This window comes from Notolabrus celidotus, chromosome 6 (assembly GCF_009762535.1).
Source record: "Notolabrus celidotus isolate fNotCel1 chromosome 6, fNotCel1.pri, whole genome shotgun sequence".
NCBI lineage: Eukaryota > Metazoa > Chordata > Actinopteri > Labriformes > Labridae > Notolabrus > Notolabrus celidotus.
The window spans coordinates 34315364-34335549 of NC_048277.1; the positions used below are offsets into that span (position 1 = coordinate 34315364).

General features: G+C 43.4%; 1 protein-coding gene across 1 annotated transcript in view; it reads left to right on the plus strand.

Annotated features, from left to right (window-relative positions):
• LOC117814061 (copine-5-like) overlaps positions 1–20186 on the plus strand; it is a 141494-nt gene that overhangs the window by 69980 nt on the left and 51328 nt on the right. The window contains exons 7-8 of the mRNA XM_034685170.1: positions 6552–6628; positions 17676–17739. Of these exons, the coding sequence (XP_034541061.1) occupies positions 6552–6628; positions 17676–17739 (141 nt within the window). The remainder of the gene's footprint in view (positions 1–6551; positions 6629–17675; positions 17740–20186) is intronic.

The following is a 20186-nucleotide window of genomic DNA, read 5'->3' on the forward strand; positions in this document are numbered from 1 at the left end:
GGACGCTTGGATGCGTCCTGTCGTCGCTGTGGATGTGTGGGATTAGAAATCTGGCACGCAGTGATGGCTCCATTGTCCGGGCACGGTCCATCTCCTGTCGCCCGGCTTTAAATAACAGGGAAAATTGGAGAGATGAAAACTGCACACGAGTACAGTGTCTCTCTTGGCAGCTTCAGTCAAAGTGTTTGAGGGTTGCTCCGTTCCTCCCACCACAGCAGATGTTTTCTCTCCCGCCATATGGCTTGCATACCTTAAGCAGTAGAAGATGCAGGAGTTGTGCAAAGACAGAGCGTGTAGTAAATCTAATTACCGGCTCCTTATCTTCTTTACTTCCAGATGAAATAGATGTTCTGGCTTCTAATGGCTCTGTGCACAATTCCTTATTTACTCCAGTTTATTTGTGTGGGAGAATCCATCAATAAGCTCCTTGCAAACAGTAATCTCATTTCATCTCATTTTTTCCTCATTATTTTAAACTCGATCAGGAGGAGAACCAAGGCAGGGAAATAGCTTCTTTGTTTGCACACAGTAATTAACTTAACTCACTGTGTTCCCTCACGACGATTCAGAAGCAGTCAAGATTTCACCGCAAACTTTACTCCCCTTATTAAATTTACAATTGCTTGAAGGGGATAATTATTTCTTTTCTTCAAGCTTCTTTTTTTTTTATTGAGAAATGTAGAATAATGAACCTTTTTTTTATCTAGACAAACAGTCTGAGGGTGCTTCTCAAAGCTCTAAACGTCCATCCTCGCGTCTCTTCCTCGCGTCTCTTCCTCGCGTCTTAGTCCCGCCCACCAGAGATGCGAGGAAATGAAACCAGAGGAGAGAGGAGATTTGTATTTAGAGAAATGAGACGTCCTCTCCTCTGGAGCGTCGCGTGAAGGGACGTCGGTTTGTGATGATGGCTTTAACAGCTGTTTGTGTCTGCACACATGTTCACTGTAATAACTCTGATCAATATAAACAATAACAGAGCTCTGTCTTTGTGTTTACATGTTTAACACACACTTGCACATGAAGAGAATCAGCTCTCTGTTTATTCTGTCCTAAAGCATCGCGGATCGATTCACCGGTAAAACGCCTCATTATTAAATTATTTATTACTTTAAGGGAAAACAGAAACCATGCAACTCTTTTCAAACCCTGTGCTCATTAATGATCAGCCTCATATGAAACTTTATTAACCTGACAGGAAATATAACAAGTGTTTTTACTAACAGACAAACTTTACTGTCAGACTTCTCTTCATGAAGAAAACGAGAACAAATGGGGAAACTAACAGGAGGAATAACTGATCATTGATATATATTCTATCAATGATGTTAGACTCTATTACTCTATTTCATTAGACAGTGAATCCGACAAAAACAATCAGATATAACATAATCCACCCTCTTTTATATTGAATTGATGATTTCGCGATCAGTATTTTGTTTTTAAAATTCACATCAAACACTTTTCAATCTCAGCTCATCACACACAGACTGTTTAGAAACCGACGGATGTTTATGGTCTGTTTCAGGGCACCCTTAGTGACTGTTTTAAGGTCCATCTTTTCTCTGTTATTAAACTCCATCCATCCATCCATCCATTTTCTTCCGCTTATCCGGGGTTGGGTCGCGGGGGTAGCAGTCCAAGCAAATTGACCCAGACATCCCTCTCCCCGGCGACACTTTCCAGCTCCTCCTGGGGGATCCCGAGGCGTTCCCAGACCAGGCGGGAGATATAATCCCTCCACCGCGTTCTGGGTCTACCCCGGGGCCTTCTCCCAGTTGGACGTGCCCGGAACACCTCTAAAGGGAGGCGTCCGGGAGGCATCCTTATCAGATGCCCGAACCACCTCAGCTGACTCCTTTCGACGCGGAGGAGCAGCGGCTCTACTCCGAGCTCCTTACCCTATCTCTAAGGCCGAGCCCAGACACCCTTCGCAGGAAACTCATTTCAGCCGCTTGTATCCGCGATCTTAGTTATTAAACTCAGCTGATGTTAAGTTTCAGTTAAGTCCGAGCCGCTGCAGCGTCCAATTGGTGAGTGATATTCGATAAGGGGGCGTGTCTGTCAGAGAAAAGACTTCCGCAAAGTCTGCTCTCGTGTTTCCTCGATTATCCCTCCTCAGATCAGTCTCCTCGCTCCTCGCTCCTCTCTCCTCCAGCAGCGTTTAGAGCTTTGGGACGCAAGTTAAAATGGCGCGTCAGTAAGTACTTCCGGTTCGACCGAGGAGCGAGGAGACTGCAGTTTAGAGCTTTGAGATGCACCCTGAGAAGTTAAGAGTGGAAAAACTTACTCCAGTTTAAACACACGATATTTGCTTAATCAGGGACAGAATCAGAAACAGCTTCATTTGGTATCAGGAAACAAAACCTTTACTTTTACATTAAATCAAATCCATGTTCAGTATGTGTCAGCTTTATTATTTAAAGTCTCACTTTGTCTGCTTTTGACTTGGTGACGATTTCACTGGTCATGTTTTAGATCTTTGGGAACACTGTCAGGACACCCGAGGCAATATTCAAGGAAGTAATGTCCATCTTTACTTTTCATCAAACCCAAATAACGGCTCTAGATGATTCCTTTACATGATAGTGTGAGTTTTGAGATTCTATGGATATTTCTTTTTTGTGAAATTTTCAGTATTTAAATTATATTTTCTTTAAATGTTTTGGCTCAGGGGTGCTGGTGGCCTAGCGGTCTAAGCGCCCCACGTACAGAGGCTATAGTCCCCATTGCAGAGGTCGCCGGTTCAACTCCCGGCCACGACCGTTAGCTGCATGTCTTCCCCCACTCTCTACTCCCCACATTTCCTGTCTCTCTTCAGCTGTCCTATCAAATAAAAGCAAAAAGGCCAAAAATATATATAAAAAACTAAATAAATTTTTAACTCTGTCTGGAATTTAAATAAAAAATAGAGCTGTCAAATGATTCATTTTTAAAGTCTCAAAAAATCATTGAATTTCAGTTGTTGATTGCAATTTACTGCATTTTGAAAGTTCCATTAATTGCATTTCAACTGCTTTGTTGCAACTGCTGCTGCAACTGTTTTAAAGTCCATAACAACAATGCAAAGCAGTTCTTACCACTATCTTTTTGGTAATTACCACTGCAATGAAGTCCTCCTCAGTGTTGATGGGCCTGCAGTCAGTTGCCTCTCATTTGGCAAGCGCTGCAGTTAGCTTTGTTGATTTAGTTTCATCCACATGATGTCTCCCATGTCCAGGATGGCTCGCAGTTTGTCCATCATCCTCCTCTCAGCCACTGACTCCAGACTGTCCAGTTCTACACCAACCACAGAGCGGGTCTTCTTTAACAGCTTGTTGAGTTTGCTGGTCTCGCCCGTCTTGATGCCTCCCCCCCAGCAAGCCACAGCAAAGAACAGAGCACTGGCCACCACAGACTGGTAGAAGGTCTTCAGAAGCCTGCTGCAGGAAGAAGAGTCTGCTCTGTCCTTTCCTGTAGATGGCATCAGTGTTGGTGGACCAGTCCAGTTTATTGTTTATTTGGACCTCAAGGTACTTGTATGAGTCCATCCTCTCCACTTCCTCCCTCTGGATGGGGACTGGGGCTGGGGGCCTCCTGTTCCTCCAGTGGTTCACCACCAGCTCCTTAGTCTTGCAAAATCAAAAAGTAAAAACAGCTACAAAATAATAATGTGATGAACACAAAGTGCATACTACGTCTGACTTGTCCACTGAGTCCTCTGGGACTTTTTGAAGGTGAAATGTGGCATTCAAGTGCATTGGTGATATTTTCCATCATAGTTGCAGCAGTAAGCAGGAAGATGCTGCAGCTATGGTGTGCCAAAAGGGACAAAAATTACTCAATTTTAGAAGCTGCTTTGATTTTAGGGCTTAATCCCATTTAAGAAACTCTTATTTTTCAGGAGCAGTGCAGCGAAAGATAAGAGAAACACATGGACACTGAGACATGTGACCTCTATATCAGAACTCAGTTGAGACCTTTTACACTTTTTCATGAGGATCTACCCTCCTAACCTTTTTGTTTCCTGCCACCACTGAGCCTGTAAATCTGAGGCGCCTCAGCCTCTGGCCTCAGATTTCTGAGCGTAGCGGGCGCTGGGCTGGGTTTGCTAGCTAGCAGCACACTTCTTTTAGAAAGGCCAGAGCTTTTTTTGTCATCTCTTTTTGTTTCAAGACCTCGGCTGGGGGAGAAAATGCTCAGTACCGGCAAAGATCTTTGGAGCAGCTTTCTGCCCGCCGGACTCAACACGGCTCATCTGTCAAGCTCTTTTGCACACACACGTATGCACACACACACACACACTCGCACAGACATATACACATATACATGCATGTCTCCTCACACACACGTGCATACACAATCTGGCAGGGGAGGTCTCAGTATTGGAGCGTGAATAGTCTTCACTTGCCTGTTGTAAACACATTTTTATACTCCTCCCTTCTCTCTCTCTGCTTCGCTCTTCTTTCTGGCCAAGGGCTCCTCCTTCCCAAACCGAGTCCTCTAATGCGGTCACCCTACAGTGATCAACGAGGTCACAAGATCCTCTGCACACTGGGCCAATGAGTCAGTGTGAAGAATAAAGTCTTCATTGAAAAGAGAAATGAAGGCCATCAAGAGACTTCTAACTTAACTTACTAGAACGAAAACATTGAAATCAGCAGAGACAGCCCTTTGTGTACATTCTTATAAAGATTGAACACCACAGCATGATAACATCAGATATTGGGAAAGGATGTGGCAGGAAGGCTGCATCATGTGGTCAATAAACAGCTGATTCAATTTCCAATCAGTACGTGTTTTTCGATGAAACATGAGAAACACTTTTGAGTCTAGTCTGGTCTTTCATAGTTTAGAGTTTTGTCCAACCTAAATACCCAAAAACCACAACATATTTGAGTCACATATTATTTAGATCAGTTTTTAATCAACCAGATCCGTGTCCGGTCCGTCTCCAATCCGCTGTGGTCCTGCTCCGTGCTCTCTCGACTGTCAACACCCACCGGTTGTGTTTTAAGATTGCAGCACAGAGCTGGACCACCGGACAGCTGGAGTCATGTGACCGAGGTTTTCCCTGCAGTAATCACTGAATCAAGGATTCTCCTCCTCCTCCTCTCCTCATCCATGTTGTCTTTCTGGTCCTCTGAAAACCTCTGACCTGTTGACTCCAGGCCTGGCTCCGCTCATCATGACTTTGGTTTGTTGTTGTAGTTAAGTGAAATACGATCTGGTGATAACACAGAGTGTTTTATTCTGAAAATTAACCGGAGGTTTTCATTTTGTTTTGGTGAAACCTGACTTCCTGTCCCGCTCCATCTGCTCTGTTGAGATTGATGCATCGTGCTCCGGCATCTGGCAAAAATAGAAGTCTTGTGTATCTGATCTGGAGGGCTCCGACCTGCCGGATCAGAGATGCAGCTGGAACGCAACGGAGCGGATCCAGTGGAAGTTAACACATTGACTAGAATAGAAACCTATCAGATCATGTGCCGTGACTGATCAGAAATGAACTGGAAACAGATCTGGTGGAATTTGGCCGTAAGAGGAGGAGATAAGTCCCAAAGTCCTATCATACAACAAATCTTTTAAGTCACCTGAAGAAATACAACTTAATTGTAGCCCCAGCTAGCATTAGCATCACCTACACTGAATTTACAGCACTTGATGCTCCACCTTTTTGTTGTATTTCTTCTGCAAACCTTTGAAAACGTTGCTGCCATTTCACATAGTATGGATTATTGCAGCTGCTGTTTGCCCAGTCCCAATGCCAGATTCTTTTAACATATTCCTATCATCATAATAAAAACAAACACACTCCTCCTGCAAGAACAGCTCTCTACTGTAATGCTGAATGAGTGAAATCCCACCCTCTGATGGATGACCAGCTGAGAGAGGGAGTGGTTTGGCTCTTTCTGCATTTTGTTCTTTTTAATTCCGCATCCCAGATTGGACAGATGTGATACCAGTTTTACAGCCTGGACCATGACTTTTCCCTGGAGTGAGCCAGTGAGAGCAGATTGTCCAGATAAAAGAATACTCAACCTCATACGGGGAAATTACCAGAGAGTGATTCAAAACATCTGGAAAAGTGTGCTTCCGTTCATCGTCCATCATCCATCCTCACCCCTGATTCTGATATATTAAACTACTATTTACAGACTGTTCCTGTGGAGGTGTGGGTGGAGGTGTGGTGGTAATGAGCACTTCTAAGCCCTCTGAAGTTAATAATTTGCTCTGGGAAAAAGCAATCCCATATCTTTAATTTGGCTGGGGTCAGTCAGGCTCATCGCAGAGAAAAGGACCAGTGTATGCGTGCAAATTGCGCCAAAGGAGAGCCTCTTTGTGTGCACATTACTGTCTCATTCGGCTTCAGAAGCTTTGTGTGAATTACAACCTTCAAGTCTGCACAGTGGAAACTTAGCCTATGCTGTTTTTGCTTCAGTATAATAAAAACAACATGCCGAATGATGAAATATTGAGAAATCGTAATGAATTTCCCTTTCTGCAACTCATAACTTAAACCTCTAAGTCTTTGCTTTGTTTCATGTGTTTGTCTGTCTCTCTCACACATGCAGGACTTCCTGGGACAGGCGTTCAGCACGCTGGGTGAAATAGTTGGCTCCCTGGGGAGTCGCCTGGAAAAACCTTTGATGTGAGTACGTTAGCATGCACAGACACCGACAAACAAACGAACACACATTGCTGTTTTAATTAGCCTCTCATAATTGAAAGCCATTGGGTTTGTGTAGCGCTGCTCTAATTAGAGAGCCTGTTTCATTAGGTGCTACTAAAAGTAGTTTGGGCTCCTGTTTTGATTTCAGGTTCTCTCAGATTCAGTCGCCCTGAATTGAAAATCAGCATGCTGTGTGTTTTCAGACCATTTGCAACCGTTCATCTTTGAAGTGAATAGAAGCAAGAGCATGAAAATGAGGGAAGACGTTGATGAAAGTGTGCACTGTCTCCATCAGCCAGAATGAAATGAATAGTTAAACAGCAGCAGGGCCTAATGACAGACTGTAAACATGTGGAGATGGTAAACAGTGTGTAGTTGGAAGAGACAGTTCGCCCAGAGGGAAGATGTCAGCTCTCAGCTCGTTTTCTGAGGAAGCCTAAACCGAACTGAAGCTTCGGCTGAACCCTGAAGAAATAATCAGACAGAGTTTAATGTGAATGAATGTATATAAATGTCTGATTCTAGCTCTTTATTGCTGATTAGTACAACTAAATAGTGATTAAACCTAAAGCCTGTTCATTAAAAAAAATTGCATTTGCTGCTTCTCGTCTTTCACACCTTCAATCCTTTTATTGCTGTCTTAAAGGTGACATATCATGCAAAATGGACTTTTTAATGGTTCTCTACCTGAAATATGTGTCCCTGGCATGTCTACAAACCCCCCGAGAATGAAAAAAATCCATTCTGCCCCTGTTTTGATTTCTCCACCTTTCTGTAAATGTGTGTGAAACGAGCCGTTTCAGACTTCCGTGTTTTTGTTACGTCACAACAATATGCGGTCTGTCACGGAGTCAGAGCTCGGAGCTTGTTCAGGCATTGACTGTATAAAATAATACTGAATCCCCTCCTCTGTTTTTCATTCCCTGCACAAATGTGTGCTAACAAGGAGCTTAGGAGGGAGGCATGCTAGTTGTAGGCTGTCTTAATAAACACAAAGGTCGGTTTTACTCCCCACGTCTGCAGATTTGAAGATCTAGTGGATGATTTTTATTTATCATGGATAAGTGCTAGCGCTAGTTAGCATAGCCACATAGCTACATGTTCGTAGCTGTGTACCAAGACACACGTCTACATACTGATAAATAAAACAACAAGAAACACTAAATCTGTGACCGATCCTTCAGAAAGGTCCTGCTACAGGCGCCTCTCCGTCAGGATCAGATTCTGGATCAGATCCAGAGGGTTGAAGTAACGTGATCTCTGAGCAGCCATGTATATTCAGCCAACATGTAAACATTAGATCAACATGCTGGACAGCCGAGGCACATCCACTTCCTGAGGGGGCGTGGTCAGAGAGAAAACAGAGTGTTCTGAGGAGGACTGAAGAAGAGGGCTTTTCAGGCAGACCAAAATCTGATTTCAAAGTGTTTTTTTGAGCATAAACTTTAAAGGCATGTTTTGGGGACCTCTTAGACCACTATATATATTGATGAAAAAAGCGTGATATGTCACCTTTAAATCACACCATGTTGACTAAAACTCAGCAGCAATCTTATTAAAAAGATCTTCATTTGGCCTGAGGAGAAGAAGAACTTTGTGATAGGTATGATTGCATGTAAGGCTGCATGAAGAAAGAATGAGTTACACATAGAAATGATGGTGTCATCAGCAAACAGTTTGATTTATAGCAGGTTAAAACTCCAAGAGGTCTGGTGAGAGAGGATAATAATAATACATTTTTATAGATATAGCGCTTTTCAAAAACTCAAAGACACTGTACAATTGTTAAAATCAATACAAGCAAGGAACACAAATCAAACAAAACAAAACAGTACAATCACAAATTAAAAGCTAACACCAAAAGGTGAGTTTGTAATAGAGATTTGAATGTTGAAGGGTCAGAGCAGTCTTGGATATGAGTGGGGAGTGAGTTCCAGAGGGTGGGGGCGGCTCTGGAGAAGGCTCTGTCCCCCCAGGTTCGGTGCTTGGTTCTGTGAGGTGGGGACAGGAGGTTGGCATGTGAGGAACGCAGGTTACGGGAAGGAGTGTGATGGTGGAGGAGGTCAGTGAGTTAGGAAGGGGCCTTGTGGTGGAGGAGGTCAGTGAGGTAGCAAGGGGCCTGGTGGTGGAGGGCTTTGTGGGCGAGGAGGAGGAGTAGGATTTTAAACTGTATGCGGTAGGTAGGGGACGGGGAGCCAATGAAGATGTTGGAGGACGGGGGTGATGTGGTCACGGGAGCGGTGCAGCAGAGTTCTGAATGTATTGCAGTTTATGGAGGACTTTGGAAGATGTGCCGTACAGGATGCTGTTACAGTAATCTACACGGGATGTGATGAATGCGTGGAAGCAGAGAAAGAGAGGAATGGACGGAGGCGGGCAATGTTTCTGAGGTGGAAGAAGGCCGTTTTAGTGAGCTGGGTGACGTGGTGTTGAAAAGGAAGGTTGCTGTCAAAAATGATTCCAAGGTTATGGATGTGAGGAGATAGAGTTGAGTTATTGAATGTGAGACTGAAATTTGGAATGGGATTTGTGAGGGACTTGGGACTGATGATTATGAGGTTGGATTTGTCATAGTTTAGTGATAAGAAGTTGGTATGCATCCATGTTGCAAAATAGCTTCTTTTCCAGTGAGATAAAGTAAGACACAGCTTGTGGATGTTACTGTTCACATTGCTTTGTAGTCAGGAAACAACCTGAGAGTTCTGCCTTTACAGAAAACATCTGAGGCTAGCAGTCAGCACCCCACTATAGTTATTGCTTGTTACTTATTGCACATAACCTGCTGTTGTAATGTTTATCCAAGCTTGTGGTTTGGAGACTTTATGGAAGGTCTTTATAGCTGAAACAGCCTTAAGTTTCAGTCACAGTTGAGACACAAATCCAGCTCATACTGGCCTTTATTTACAAAGAAGTCATGGGTGAGGTGGTGAGCATTAACGGATATAATCTGGCAGCTGTTGAGCCGAAGCCATAAAATTTTCCAGCTGTTTTCTAGTGCCTTCATCTTTGGGAAGAGAAAACTTTTCTGAGACGTACGGAAACAGTAGAGTGTAGAGTGGACTGTCCTGGGACGTGTCTTTGACAGGCTGGTAGGGCTTGTCCTTAAACATTGTCCTAATAGGATGGCAGAGCCTGACGTCAGCTTCAGGCTAAGTCTCGTGAGGTTCTCAAAACTAGCTGTGTAAAGAAAGCACATAACATGTCCGGGGATTACGCCAACATCAGCGTATCTTATGTTATGAACTTTGCCGAGGCTTAGAATAAACATCCAACATCATGACATTATATATATTTATTAAAATACATGTCAGCATGGTGGTCTTTAAAGGTGACATATCACGCTTTTTTCATCAATATATATTGGTCTAAGAGGTCCCCAAAACATGTCTTTAAAGTTTATGCTCAAAAAAACACTTTGAAATCAGATTTTGGTCTGCCTGAAAATCCCTCTTCTTCAGTCCTCCTCAGAACAGTCTGTTTTCTCTCTGACCACGCCCCCTCAGGAAGTGGATGTGCCTCAGCTCTCCAGCACGTTGATCTAATGTTTACATGTTGGCTGAATATACACGGCTGCTCAGAGATCACGTTACTTCAACCCTCTGAATCTGATCCAGAATCTGATCCTGACGGAGAGGCGTCTGTAACAGGACCTTTCTGAAGGATTGGTCACAGATTTAGTGTTTCTTGTTGTTTTATTTATCAGTATGTCAACGTGTGACGAACATGTAGCTATGTGGCTATGCTAACTAGTGCTAGCACTTATCCATGATAAATAAAAATCATCCACTAGATCTTCAAATCTGCAGACGTGGGGAGTAAAACCGACCTTTGTGTTTATTAAGACAGCCTACAACTAGCATGCCTCCCTCCTAAGCTCCTTGTTAGCACACATTTGTGCAGGTAATGAAAAACAGAGGAGGGATTCAGTATTATTTTATACAGTCTATGGGCTGAACAAGCTCCGAGCTCTGACTCCGTGACAGACCGGATATTGTTGTTACGTAACAAAAACATGGAAGTCTGAAACGGCTCGTTTCACACACATTTACAGAAAGGTGGAGAAATCAGAACAGGGGCAGAATGGATTTTTTTCATTCTCGGGGGGTTTGTAGACATGCCAGGGAAACATATTTCAGGTAGAGAACCATTAAAAAGTCCATTTTGCATGATATGTCACCTTTAACTACATTTCCCATCCAGTTTGATCTAAAAATGTATCAAACTCTATCCCAAATTTTAACAAATATAACAGTTAAGCAGCTTTAACACTCCCTGATTCTTCCTTTCCCAGTGAGAGCAGTCAGCTTCAGCTCGCCCTGGTAAATTTTAAATCTGGGCTGGAAATGTCTCAGGCAACTCCTGAGTCAGTGAACATTTGCACGTTGTTGGGCAGTGAATGACTGTGTCAGGAGGCTGATGGATTCACTCCTTTGGGCTCCTGTCTATGTGCGTTCTGTGCTCTCTGTTTGGGATTGAGTGGGTTTGATTGATGAGCAAAAGGTTTGTGCTTTGACTCACACTGACGCTTTATCTTGCTGTTATTGATATGTTATGTTATCATCTTGTTAACAAAGACCCAACATCAAGACAGGATAAGATCCATTGGGGTTGGTAAGTTTCAGTTCCCCCGTCAGTCTAAGCATATAGCAGCATAACTAAGAGCTGGTCCAAGCCTGAGCCAACCTCATTGTCAGAAGGGGATTGCTACTGGAAACATAAAACCTTTTAATATAAACAGAGCAGGTCTAGACCGTACTCTATGTTCTATTATTAACAAAGACCCAACATCAAGACAGGATAAGATCCAGTCCCATCTTACAGACAGGACTCAGTCTGATCTCATCTTAATCCACCATGAGCAGAGCACTTTGCAGCATTTAGCAAGTTACAGTGGCAAGGACAAACTTCCTTTAACAGGCAGAAACCTCCAGCAGGACCAGACTCATGTTAGACACACGTCTGCTGAGACCGTGTTGGAGAGAGGGATAGAGGGAGATGAAGAAAGAGAGATGATAATGTTCAGATGGATAGCAGTAGTTGTAGAAACAGGTCGTCTATGGCAGCGACTCAGAGGAACGAGACAAGGGAGCTCAGGGACTCCAGAAAGGTCTATGGTTAGTAACTTTAATGGAACAGGGAGAGAATAAAGAATAGGCAGAGAGAAGAATCAACATAGCCGAGTAGATTTGGTGTCCAAACTTAACCAAGAACATTGAGTGCCTTAAGTTAACCTTGAAGTCATAATTCCTGAACACAATCTAGTAGTTTTGGTGCCTAAATTTAAGCTTCCAGTTTTGTTGCCTTCGTCTTTCTGGGCTGACTTTGGTGGCGTTGTCCTCATCTTTGTAACGGTTTTAAAGGCATTGCTTCATCACACATATACAAGGTTTTTAAAACTCTAATACACACAGTTCTTCTTCCTCACACTGTGATAAAAGACAGTGTTGTGTGTGTGTGTGTGTCTCATAATATCTCAGCAGCAGTAACTGTCATTTTAACACACACAGCAGCGATGCAACATCTTCTTGCGCTCACTGAAGAGAACAGTTTGTTGTTGCTTTTGTTTACCTCCCGGGCAGCAAGCCATCAGTAGTCTGACCCTAGCCTTGTCCCCTGACACACACTGGACCAGTCAGTGTGTGTGTGTGTGTGTGTGTGTGTGTGTGTAGAGTGAAAGAGAAGGAAGGAGTCTGAGAAACAGAGTGAGAGAGGGGCGACTATTCTAGCCTGGCATCCATCTTCACTGTCTGTCTGTCTGTCTCTATCAGTGTGTGTGTGTGTTAGTGTGTGTGTGTGTGTGTGTGTGTGTGTGTGTGTGTGTGTGTGGCAGAATCAACGCGTGGTTAGAGCTGAATGGGTCTGCTGAAGAATGACACACAAGAAATGTGATGTAAGAATGTGTTGCCGTCGCTGCGTTATGTAATCACCTCTGCCTCCAGTCATTCCCTCAGAAAGCCTGGGTTTTTGTGTGTCTGGATGTGTGTACCTGCCTTGTTTTATTTTTAGCGCTTTATTTCAGTTTGGGTTTATTTTTAGATGTTCTTTATTCCCCCCCCCCCCGCCCCCAATGCTTGGTTGGGCTCTGAAGTTTGTAGCGCTGCATGCGTGTCTGTTTTCGCTCCGTTGACTCCGAGTGAAACAAACAAAAAAGCCCGTATTGAGTCAAATGTATCACACTTCTGCTCAGCCGAGTGGAGGCGGATCACGAGAATAAAGGAGTAACAAAGACTACAGAGATGACAACATGCTCTGTTGTGAGATCTTGTCACGTTTTGTTTGTGACTGAGAGGACGTTTCACAGCAGAGACAGGACGTTATTCTCCTAAAACACAGGCCTTATCTGAATGTAAGACCTCACAAACATAAAACCTTTTAATATACACACAGAGCAGGTCTAGACCGTACTCTATGTTCTATTATTAACAAAGACCCAGCATCAAGACAGGATAAGATCCAGTCCCATCTTACAGACAGGACTCAGTCTGATCTCATCTTAATCCACCATGAGCAGAGCACTTTGCAGCATTTAGCAAGTTACAGTGGCAAGGACAAACTTCCTTTAACAGGCAGAAACCTCCAGCAGGACCAGACTCATGTTAGACACACATCTGCTGAGACCGTGTTGGAGAGAGGGATAGAGGGAGATGAAGAAAGAGAGAGATGGCAGTGGTTAGACGGATAGTAGTAGTTGTAGCAACAGGCCGTCTACAGCAGCGACTCAAGGAACCTACGGGACAAGGGAGCTCAGGGACTCCAGAAACAAGAGTTACCTCCTCATGTGTCGCCATGTCTTTCGTTTACATCTCACACATCTGGTAGTTGTATACAACCTTAGCTTTATGGCCTATAACAAACCTCCTTTAACAGGCAGAAACCTCAAGCAGGACCAGACTTATGTTAGACACACATCTGCTGAGACTGAGTTGGAGATGGAAAGAGGGATAGAGGAGATGAAGAGAGGTGATAGTGGTGAGATTGATGGTAGTAATTGTAGCAGCTGGAGTCCAGCTCAGGTCCAAGCCTGAGCCAACCTCATTGTCAGAAAGGTGACTGCTACTGGATAGTTTAAAACCTGAAACATAAAGACCCAACATCAAGACAGGATAAGATCCAGTCCCATCTTACAGACAGCACTCAGTCTGATCTCATCTTAATCCACCATGAGCAGAGCACTTTGCAGCATTTAGCAAGTTACAGTGGCAAGGACAAACTTCCTTTAACAGGCAGAAAACTCCAGCAGGACCAGACTCATGTTAGACACACATCTGCTGAGACCGAGTTGGAGAGAGGGATAGAGGGAGATGAAGAGAGAAAGAGATGATAGTGGTGAGATGGATAGTTGTCGATGTAGGAGCTGTAGTCTGGCACGTCCACAGCAGCAGAAACCTACGAGACAAGGGAGCTCAGGGACTCCGGAAAGGTCTATGGTTAGTATCTTTAATGGGACAGGGAGAGTTAAAGTAAGTGAGAGGCAGCTAGAAGAGAGAGAGAGGGAAAAACAGGATCCAGGTATGTCAGTTTCTGGCAGTCTTAGCCTATAGCAGCATAACTAAGCGCTGGTCCAAGCCTGACCCTGCTCTAACTATAAAATGTATCTGCCTCAAACACCAGTCCCATCTTACAGACAGGACTCAGTCTGATCTCATCTTAATCCACCATGAGCAGAGCACTTTGCAGCATTTAGCAACTTACAGTGGCAAGGACAAACTTCCTTTAACAGGCGGAAACCTCCAGCAGGACCAGACTCATGTTAGACACACGTCTGCTGAGACTGAGTTCGAGTTGGGGTTGGAAAGAGGGATAGAGGAGTCTGGGACGTCCACAGCAGGTATCCAGAGGAGAACTACGAGACAAGGGAGCTCAGGGACTCCAGAAAGCTCTATGGTTAGTAACTTTAATGGGACAGGAAGAGGTAAAGTAAGTGATAGGTAGAGAGATAAGATCCCATTCTGTCAGTTTCTGGCAGTCTAAGCCTATGGCAGCATTACTAAGATATGCTCCAAGCCTGACCCAGCTCTAACTATAAGCTTGATCCAAAAGGAAAGTTAGAAAACTACTCTTCAAAGTAGAGAGGGTGTCTGCATCCCTGCCCTGGGTGGTATATGATTCCAAAGGAGAGACGCCTGATGAGATGAAGGGAGAGGATTATAGCGGTGAGACGGATAGTAGTAGTTGTAGCTGATTGAGTCTGAACGTCCACAGCAGCAGGACGTCTAAGGCAGAGATCCAGAGGAACCTAGGAGACAAGGGAGCTCAGGGACTCCGGAAAGGTCTATGGTTAGTAACTTTAATTGGACAGGAAGAGTTAAAGTAAGTGATAGGCAGAGAGAGGGGATCCCAGTGTGTCAGTCTAAGCTTATAGCAGCATAACTAAGAGCTGGTCCAAGCCTGATCCAGCTCTAATTATAAGCTTTATCTAAAAGGAAAGTTTGAAGCCTACTCTTAAAAGTAGAGAGGGTGTCTGCCTCCTGGACCCTGACTGGTAGATGATTCCAAAGGAGAGGTGCCTGATAACTGAAGGCTCTACCTCCCATACTACTTTTAAAGACTTTAGGTGTGATGAGCAGGCCTGCATGTTGGGAGTGTAGAGGGGTAATAGGGCACTATGAGCTCTTTAAGATACGAAGGTGTCTGACCATTAAGAGCTTTGTAGGTCAGAAGAAGGATTTTAAATTGTAGTCTAGATTTTAAAGGGAGCCAGGAGAGATGTGCTCTCTCACATCTTTACAGCTCAGTGTTAAGATTTAAAGGTGACATATCATGCAAAATTGACTTTTTAATGGTTCTTTACCTGAAATATGTGTCTACAAACCCCCCGAGAATGAAAAAAATCCATTCTGCCCCTGTTCTGATTTCTCCACCTTTCTGTAAATGTGTGTGAAACAAGCCGTTTCAGACTTCCGTGTTTTTGTTACGTAACAACAATATCCGGTCTGTCACGGAGTCAGAGCTCGGAGCTTGTTCAGCCCATAGACTGTATAAAATAATACTGAATCCCTCCTCCGTTTTTCATTACCTGCACAAATGTGTGCTAACAAGGAGCTTAGGAGGGAGGCATGCTAGTTGTAGGCTGTCTTAATAAACACAAAGGTCGGTTTTACTCCCCACGTCTGCAGATTTGAAGATCTAGTGGAGGATTTTTATTTATCATAGATAAGTGCTAGCGCTAGTTAGCATAGCCACATAGCTACATGTTCGTAGCTGTGTCCCAAGACACACGTCGACATACTGATAAATAAAACAACAAGAAACACTAAATCTATGACCAATCCTTCAGAAAGGTCCTGCTACAGGCGCCTCTCCGTCAGGATCAGATTCTGGATCAGATTCAGAGGGTTGAAGTAACGTGATCTCTGAGCAGCCGTGTATATTCAGCCAACATGTAAACATTAGATCAACGTGCTGGACAGCCGAGGCACATCCACTTCCTGAGGGGGCGTGGTCAGAGGGAAAACAGAGTGTTCTGAGGAGGACTGAAGAAGAGGGTTTTTCAGGCAGACCAAAATCTGATTTCAAAGTGTTTTTTTTCAGCATAAACTTTAAAGACATGTTTTGGGGACCTCTTAGACCAATATATATTGATGAAAAAAGCCTGATATGTCACCTTTAACTCCCTTTTTTCTACCAAGCTCAATAAAACAGATACTACTTTACTAAAAACGTCCTGCTTTTTTGGAGGGACATTAAACCTGCCTCTTGTTCCTGTACCTAACCGTGCACGTACAGATTCTGCAGTTTCAAATCCAGGTGTGATAAAGACAAAACATATCAAGATGGTGTTAGAAAGGTGTCTGGTACACAATACAAATCCATATCCCAAAAGGGTTCCCCATGTTTTGTTTTGGTTTTCTAGAAGAGAAAGAGGGGAAACAAACCAATAAATAATCTCTCGGTCAACAATTCAGAGAAAATAAACAAAGACTAAATAAAGTGAGAAGAGATCAAAACTGGAGGTGTTTGCTTCAGAGAGTGGATATATTGGATGTCAGTGTGGGTCCCCAGAAAGTATTAAAGCAGGTGGGCACTGTCTGATTGCATTTCTTTTATATCACATTAATATATATATATTTAAGATCTGAGCTCTGAGCACGTTAGGGAAATCAGAGTCTGAACGACATTTTAATAGAAACCTTGCTCTGAGATTTCTGCCTGTCATCGCCTCCTCCATCTTGCTCTGTCCTTGCTGTCTTTGCCTCTGCTTCTCTCTCTCTCTCTTTCCCTCTCTCTCTCTCTTTTCTGTCTGCCCCCTCAGCGAGTGATCTCCCTGCTCCTATCGTAAATTAACATCCATGAATTCTTCCCTTTGCATCAAAGGGCAGCTGTGCGTCTCAGGTAACGGACGGCGAGTATCAAAGCCTCGCATCAGTTTCTCCACATGTGTTGTTCAGCCTCCGTCTCTCTGTTATTACTGGACAGCACTTATCCAAATGAAATGATCTCTCCTCTTCGTCGCGCTGAATTAGGCCCGGGGTTTGTGGCATTCATTGCGTCTATTTTTAGTGGTCAGTCTCCCTTGGCTTTATTGGCTGAATGTTACGCTTCGCCAGCTCAGGATGTAAACAAACATTGCTGCTGAAATGTCACTGGATGTGGTGTTGTTATTTCATGTTCTTTTATGAAGGTCTTCATCAAGCATTAATTAATATTTATTTGCACAATCAGGCGCTGAATGTAAATGTGAGAAAGACGGAAAAAAGGGGAAATTTGATTGCAGGTCTGCAGGGGTCTCCGTCGACAGAATTTTGCAATCAGCTGACATTTTAACCGCAGAATAATTAATGTTTGCATCAAGTTTAGTTTTTATGGTCTGAAATTAAACCTGCATCCATTATGTTTGCTGCATAAACACTACGTAAAGAACACTTCACCGGGGACAGAGCTGCTGTATCTGTGTGTTCAGAAAGTTATGTGAGCAGCTGTTAAGAGCATATCAATCTGTTTTATTAACAATTAACAAGAATGCATCTTTATTATAGGGTTTCTATAAAATCCTCCATTTGACTCCTGTCTGTGTTTTTTCTTCTAGTGGGATCCCAGGGAAGAAATGCGGCACCATCATAGTGAGAGCCGAGGAGCTGAGCAACTGCAGGGTAAGAGATACCTTCCAGCTTGTCATATATTTTTTATTCCATTACCCCCAAAGTGACAAGACCAACTCATCTTTTACTCCACATGACTCAAAATGTTCAAAACTCAAGGTTTCAGCATAAAACTTTAAGAATTACTAACAACACTTTCACCTGATGTTTGAATGAATCCCTTTTTGGACTTACACAAACGTGAACACAACGACACATTTCAAACACTGAGTTGAAAGTCTGGCCGTGAGAATTGAAGCCCGTGCGGAAAAGTTAGAAACTGCAGTTCCTTAAGTGTCCACTTGAGGCTTGCTTTGAAAGTACCAGAAACCACATACACACCCATTCAAAGAAGCTGATCTTTACAGCAGATATAAACATGTTTACAGCCTGCTCAAAAAAATCTTTTAGTCTAAATAGCTCATTTCTATGTACAGGGATTAGGGATGACCACAATTAATCGATTATCGATTAATTGATTGTTAAGAAATTACTCGAAACACACATTTTTGTTATCAATTTTCCATCACGTGGAACAAACATCATGTGGTCTCATATCACACTCATCTATCAGGGAGGTGTTTGAAGTTTAAAGCATGTTTCGATGTGAATCAGCTGTTAAAGGTGTTGCGCACAGCGGAGACGCTCAGCTGGCGGCTGCATCTGTGCGTCAGGTCTCCCCGTGCGCTTTTTTAAAAGAGGATCAATACAAAACTGCTGCCAACAACAACACGGACACGAAGGTTGACAGCTTTAAACAGGATATTTCCCACCTTTGGATACGAAGGCAACAGACAGGTGGGAAATTCTGGTATGCTACGTTTGCAGATCAGCAACATCAGAGCCGTCTGAGCTTTTCTCCAGCGGGACTATCAGATACTAACACTAGCACTACACCGCTGCATACAACACTGTCCAGCAAGCAAACTGTTCATGCTGGAACTGAGGAGTCCAAAATAGTCAGCTTTACCTTCTTCATTATTATAATCTATCCATTCTTTTGCAGTGAACATTAAATTCGGTGTCAGGTGAATGGATAACTTGTGTGTTTGGTGTGTTCGCAGCAGGTCTCAGTGCTTAAAGAGCAAAAACCCACTGTGAGACTCATCATGGCAAAAAAGACCATACAAACATATTATGTTATGATTTTGCTGGTCCGGCCCACCTCAGATCAATTTGGGCTGTGTGTGACCCCTGAACTGAAATGAGTTTGACACCCCTGTTATAGTGAAATACAGAGGAGATGAAATGTACGGCTGATCATACCAATTCCAAAAGTGCTATAAATGCAAGAAATACAAGGCCGTAGAGCGGACCAATCACAGGGCTTGCTGTCCACGTCATTCCAACCCATAGTTACGTTTTGGAGGACATGTACGTCAGGCTAAGGTATAGGCTGTAGGCTCCAACGTCAATTCTATGCAGAAGTATAAACCAGCGAGGGAAAACAGAGTGTTCTGAGGAGGACTGATGAAGAGGGGTTTTCAGGCCAAAATCTGGTTTCAAAGTGTTTTTTTGAGCATAAACTTTAAAGACATGTTTTGGGGACCTCTTAGACCAATATATGGTGATGAAAAAAGCGTGATATGTCACCTTTAAGTCTATACCACTGACTGTAAAAAAAAGATGGATGACATGCCTCTCGTTGTTTCAATAGAAAAATTATGCTGACATGTTGTTCTGGTAACCTTCTTTGGAGAAGAGTCTGCACAGTCCAGAGGAGCCTGTGTGACTTTGTTAAATGACACTCAGAGTCAGAGTAAGAGGGCGATGTGATGCACCTCTTGCTGTGTCTGATGTCTTTTGTAGGGACTCCGTGTGGGTCGTGTGTTGGGCCTTTTTCTTCCGAACATTTCAGCTCTGGTAGTGTTTGTATTTAAAGAGGCATTTGGGACTTCAATAACAGAAATAAATGTGTTATATAAAGTCGTGTTTTCCTAAGATACCACTGTATCGCTGCGAGCCAGAAGCAGCAATAAGCTCCATTAGAGATAAGGAAGTGTGCTGTACTCTAACACGTCATGTCCTCTCTGATGGATTACACTGAAGAAGCTTCGTTTTTTTATTCCTGCTGGTTAAAGAAACAACAACCTTTGTTCATGTTCAAGTCGTCAGCGTGTGTAAGAGGACTTGTTTTCTGTTGTCACGTCTTCAGCTGACCTTTGAGGAGCCTTTCTCGTCTTTGAATCCGTCTTTCTTCCAGAGGGGGAGAAAACAGACGGTTATAAAAAAAAACACAGATATGTGAGAAGCTGTCTCTCCATTCTGCGCCCACTTTGTTTTGATTGTTTTTCTGCTACCTCTGGATGCATCATCTCTTAAACAAGGTGTTTGCAGTGAAGTGTGAGAGCAGGTTTTTTTTTCTTCTTTTGTTTCGTGTGAGATCAAAACATCAAACGGTGAATGTCACATTCTGTTGTCCTTCCCTTCAAACCGAAGAGAAATTGCTCTGAGCTGTC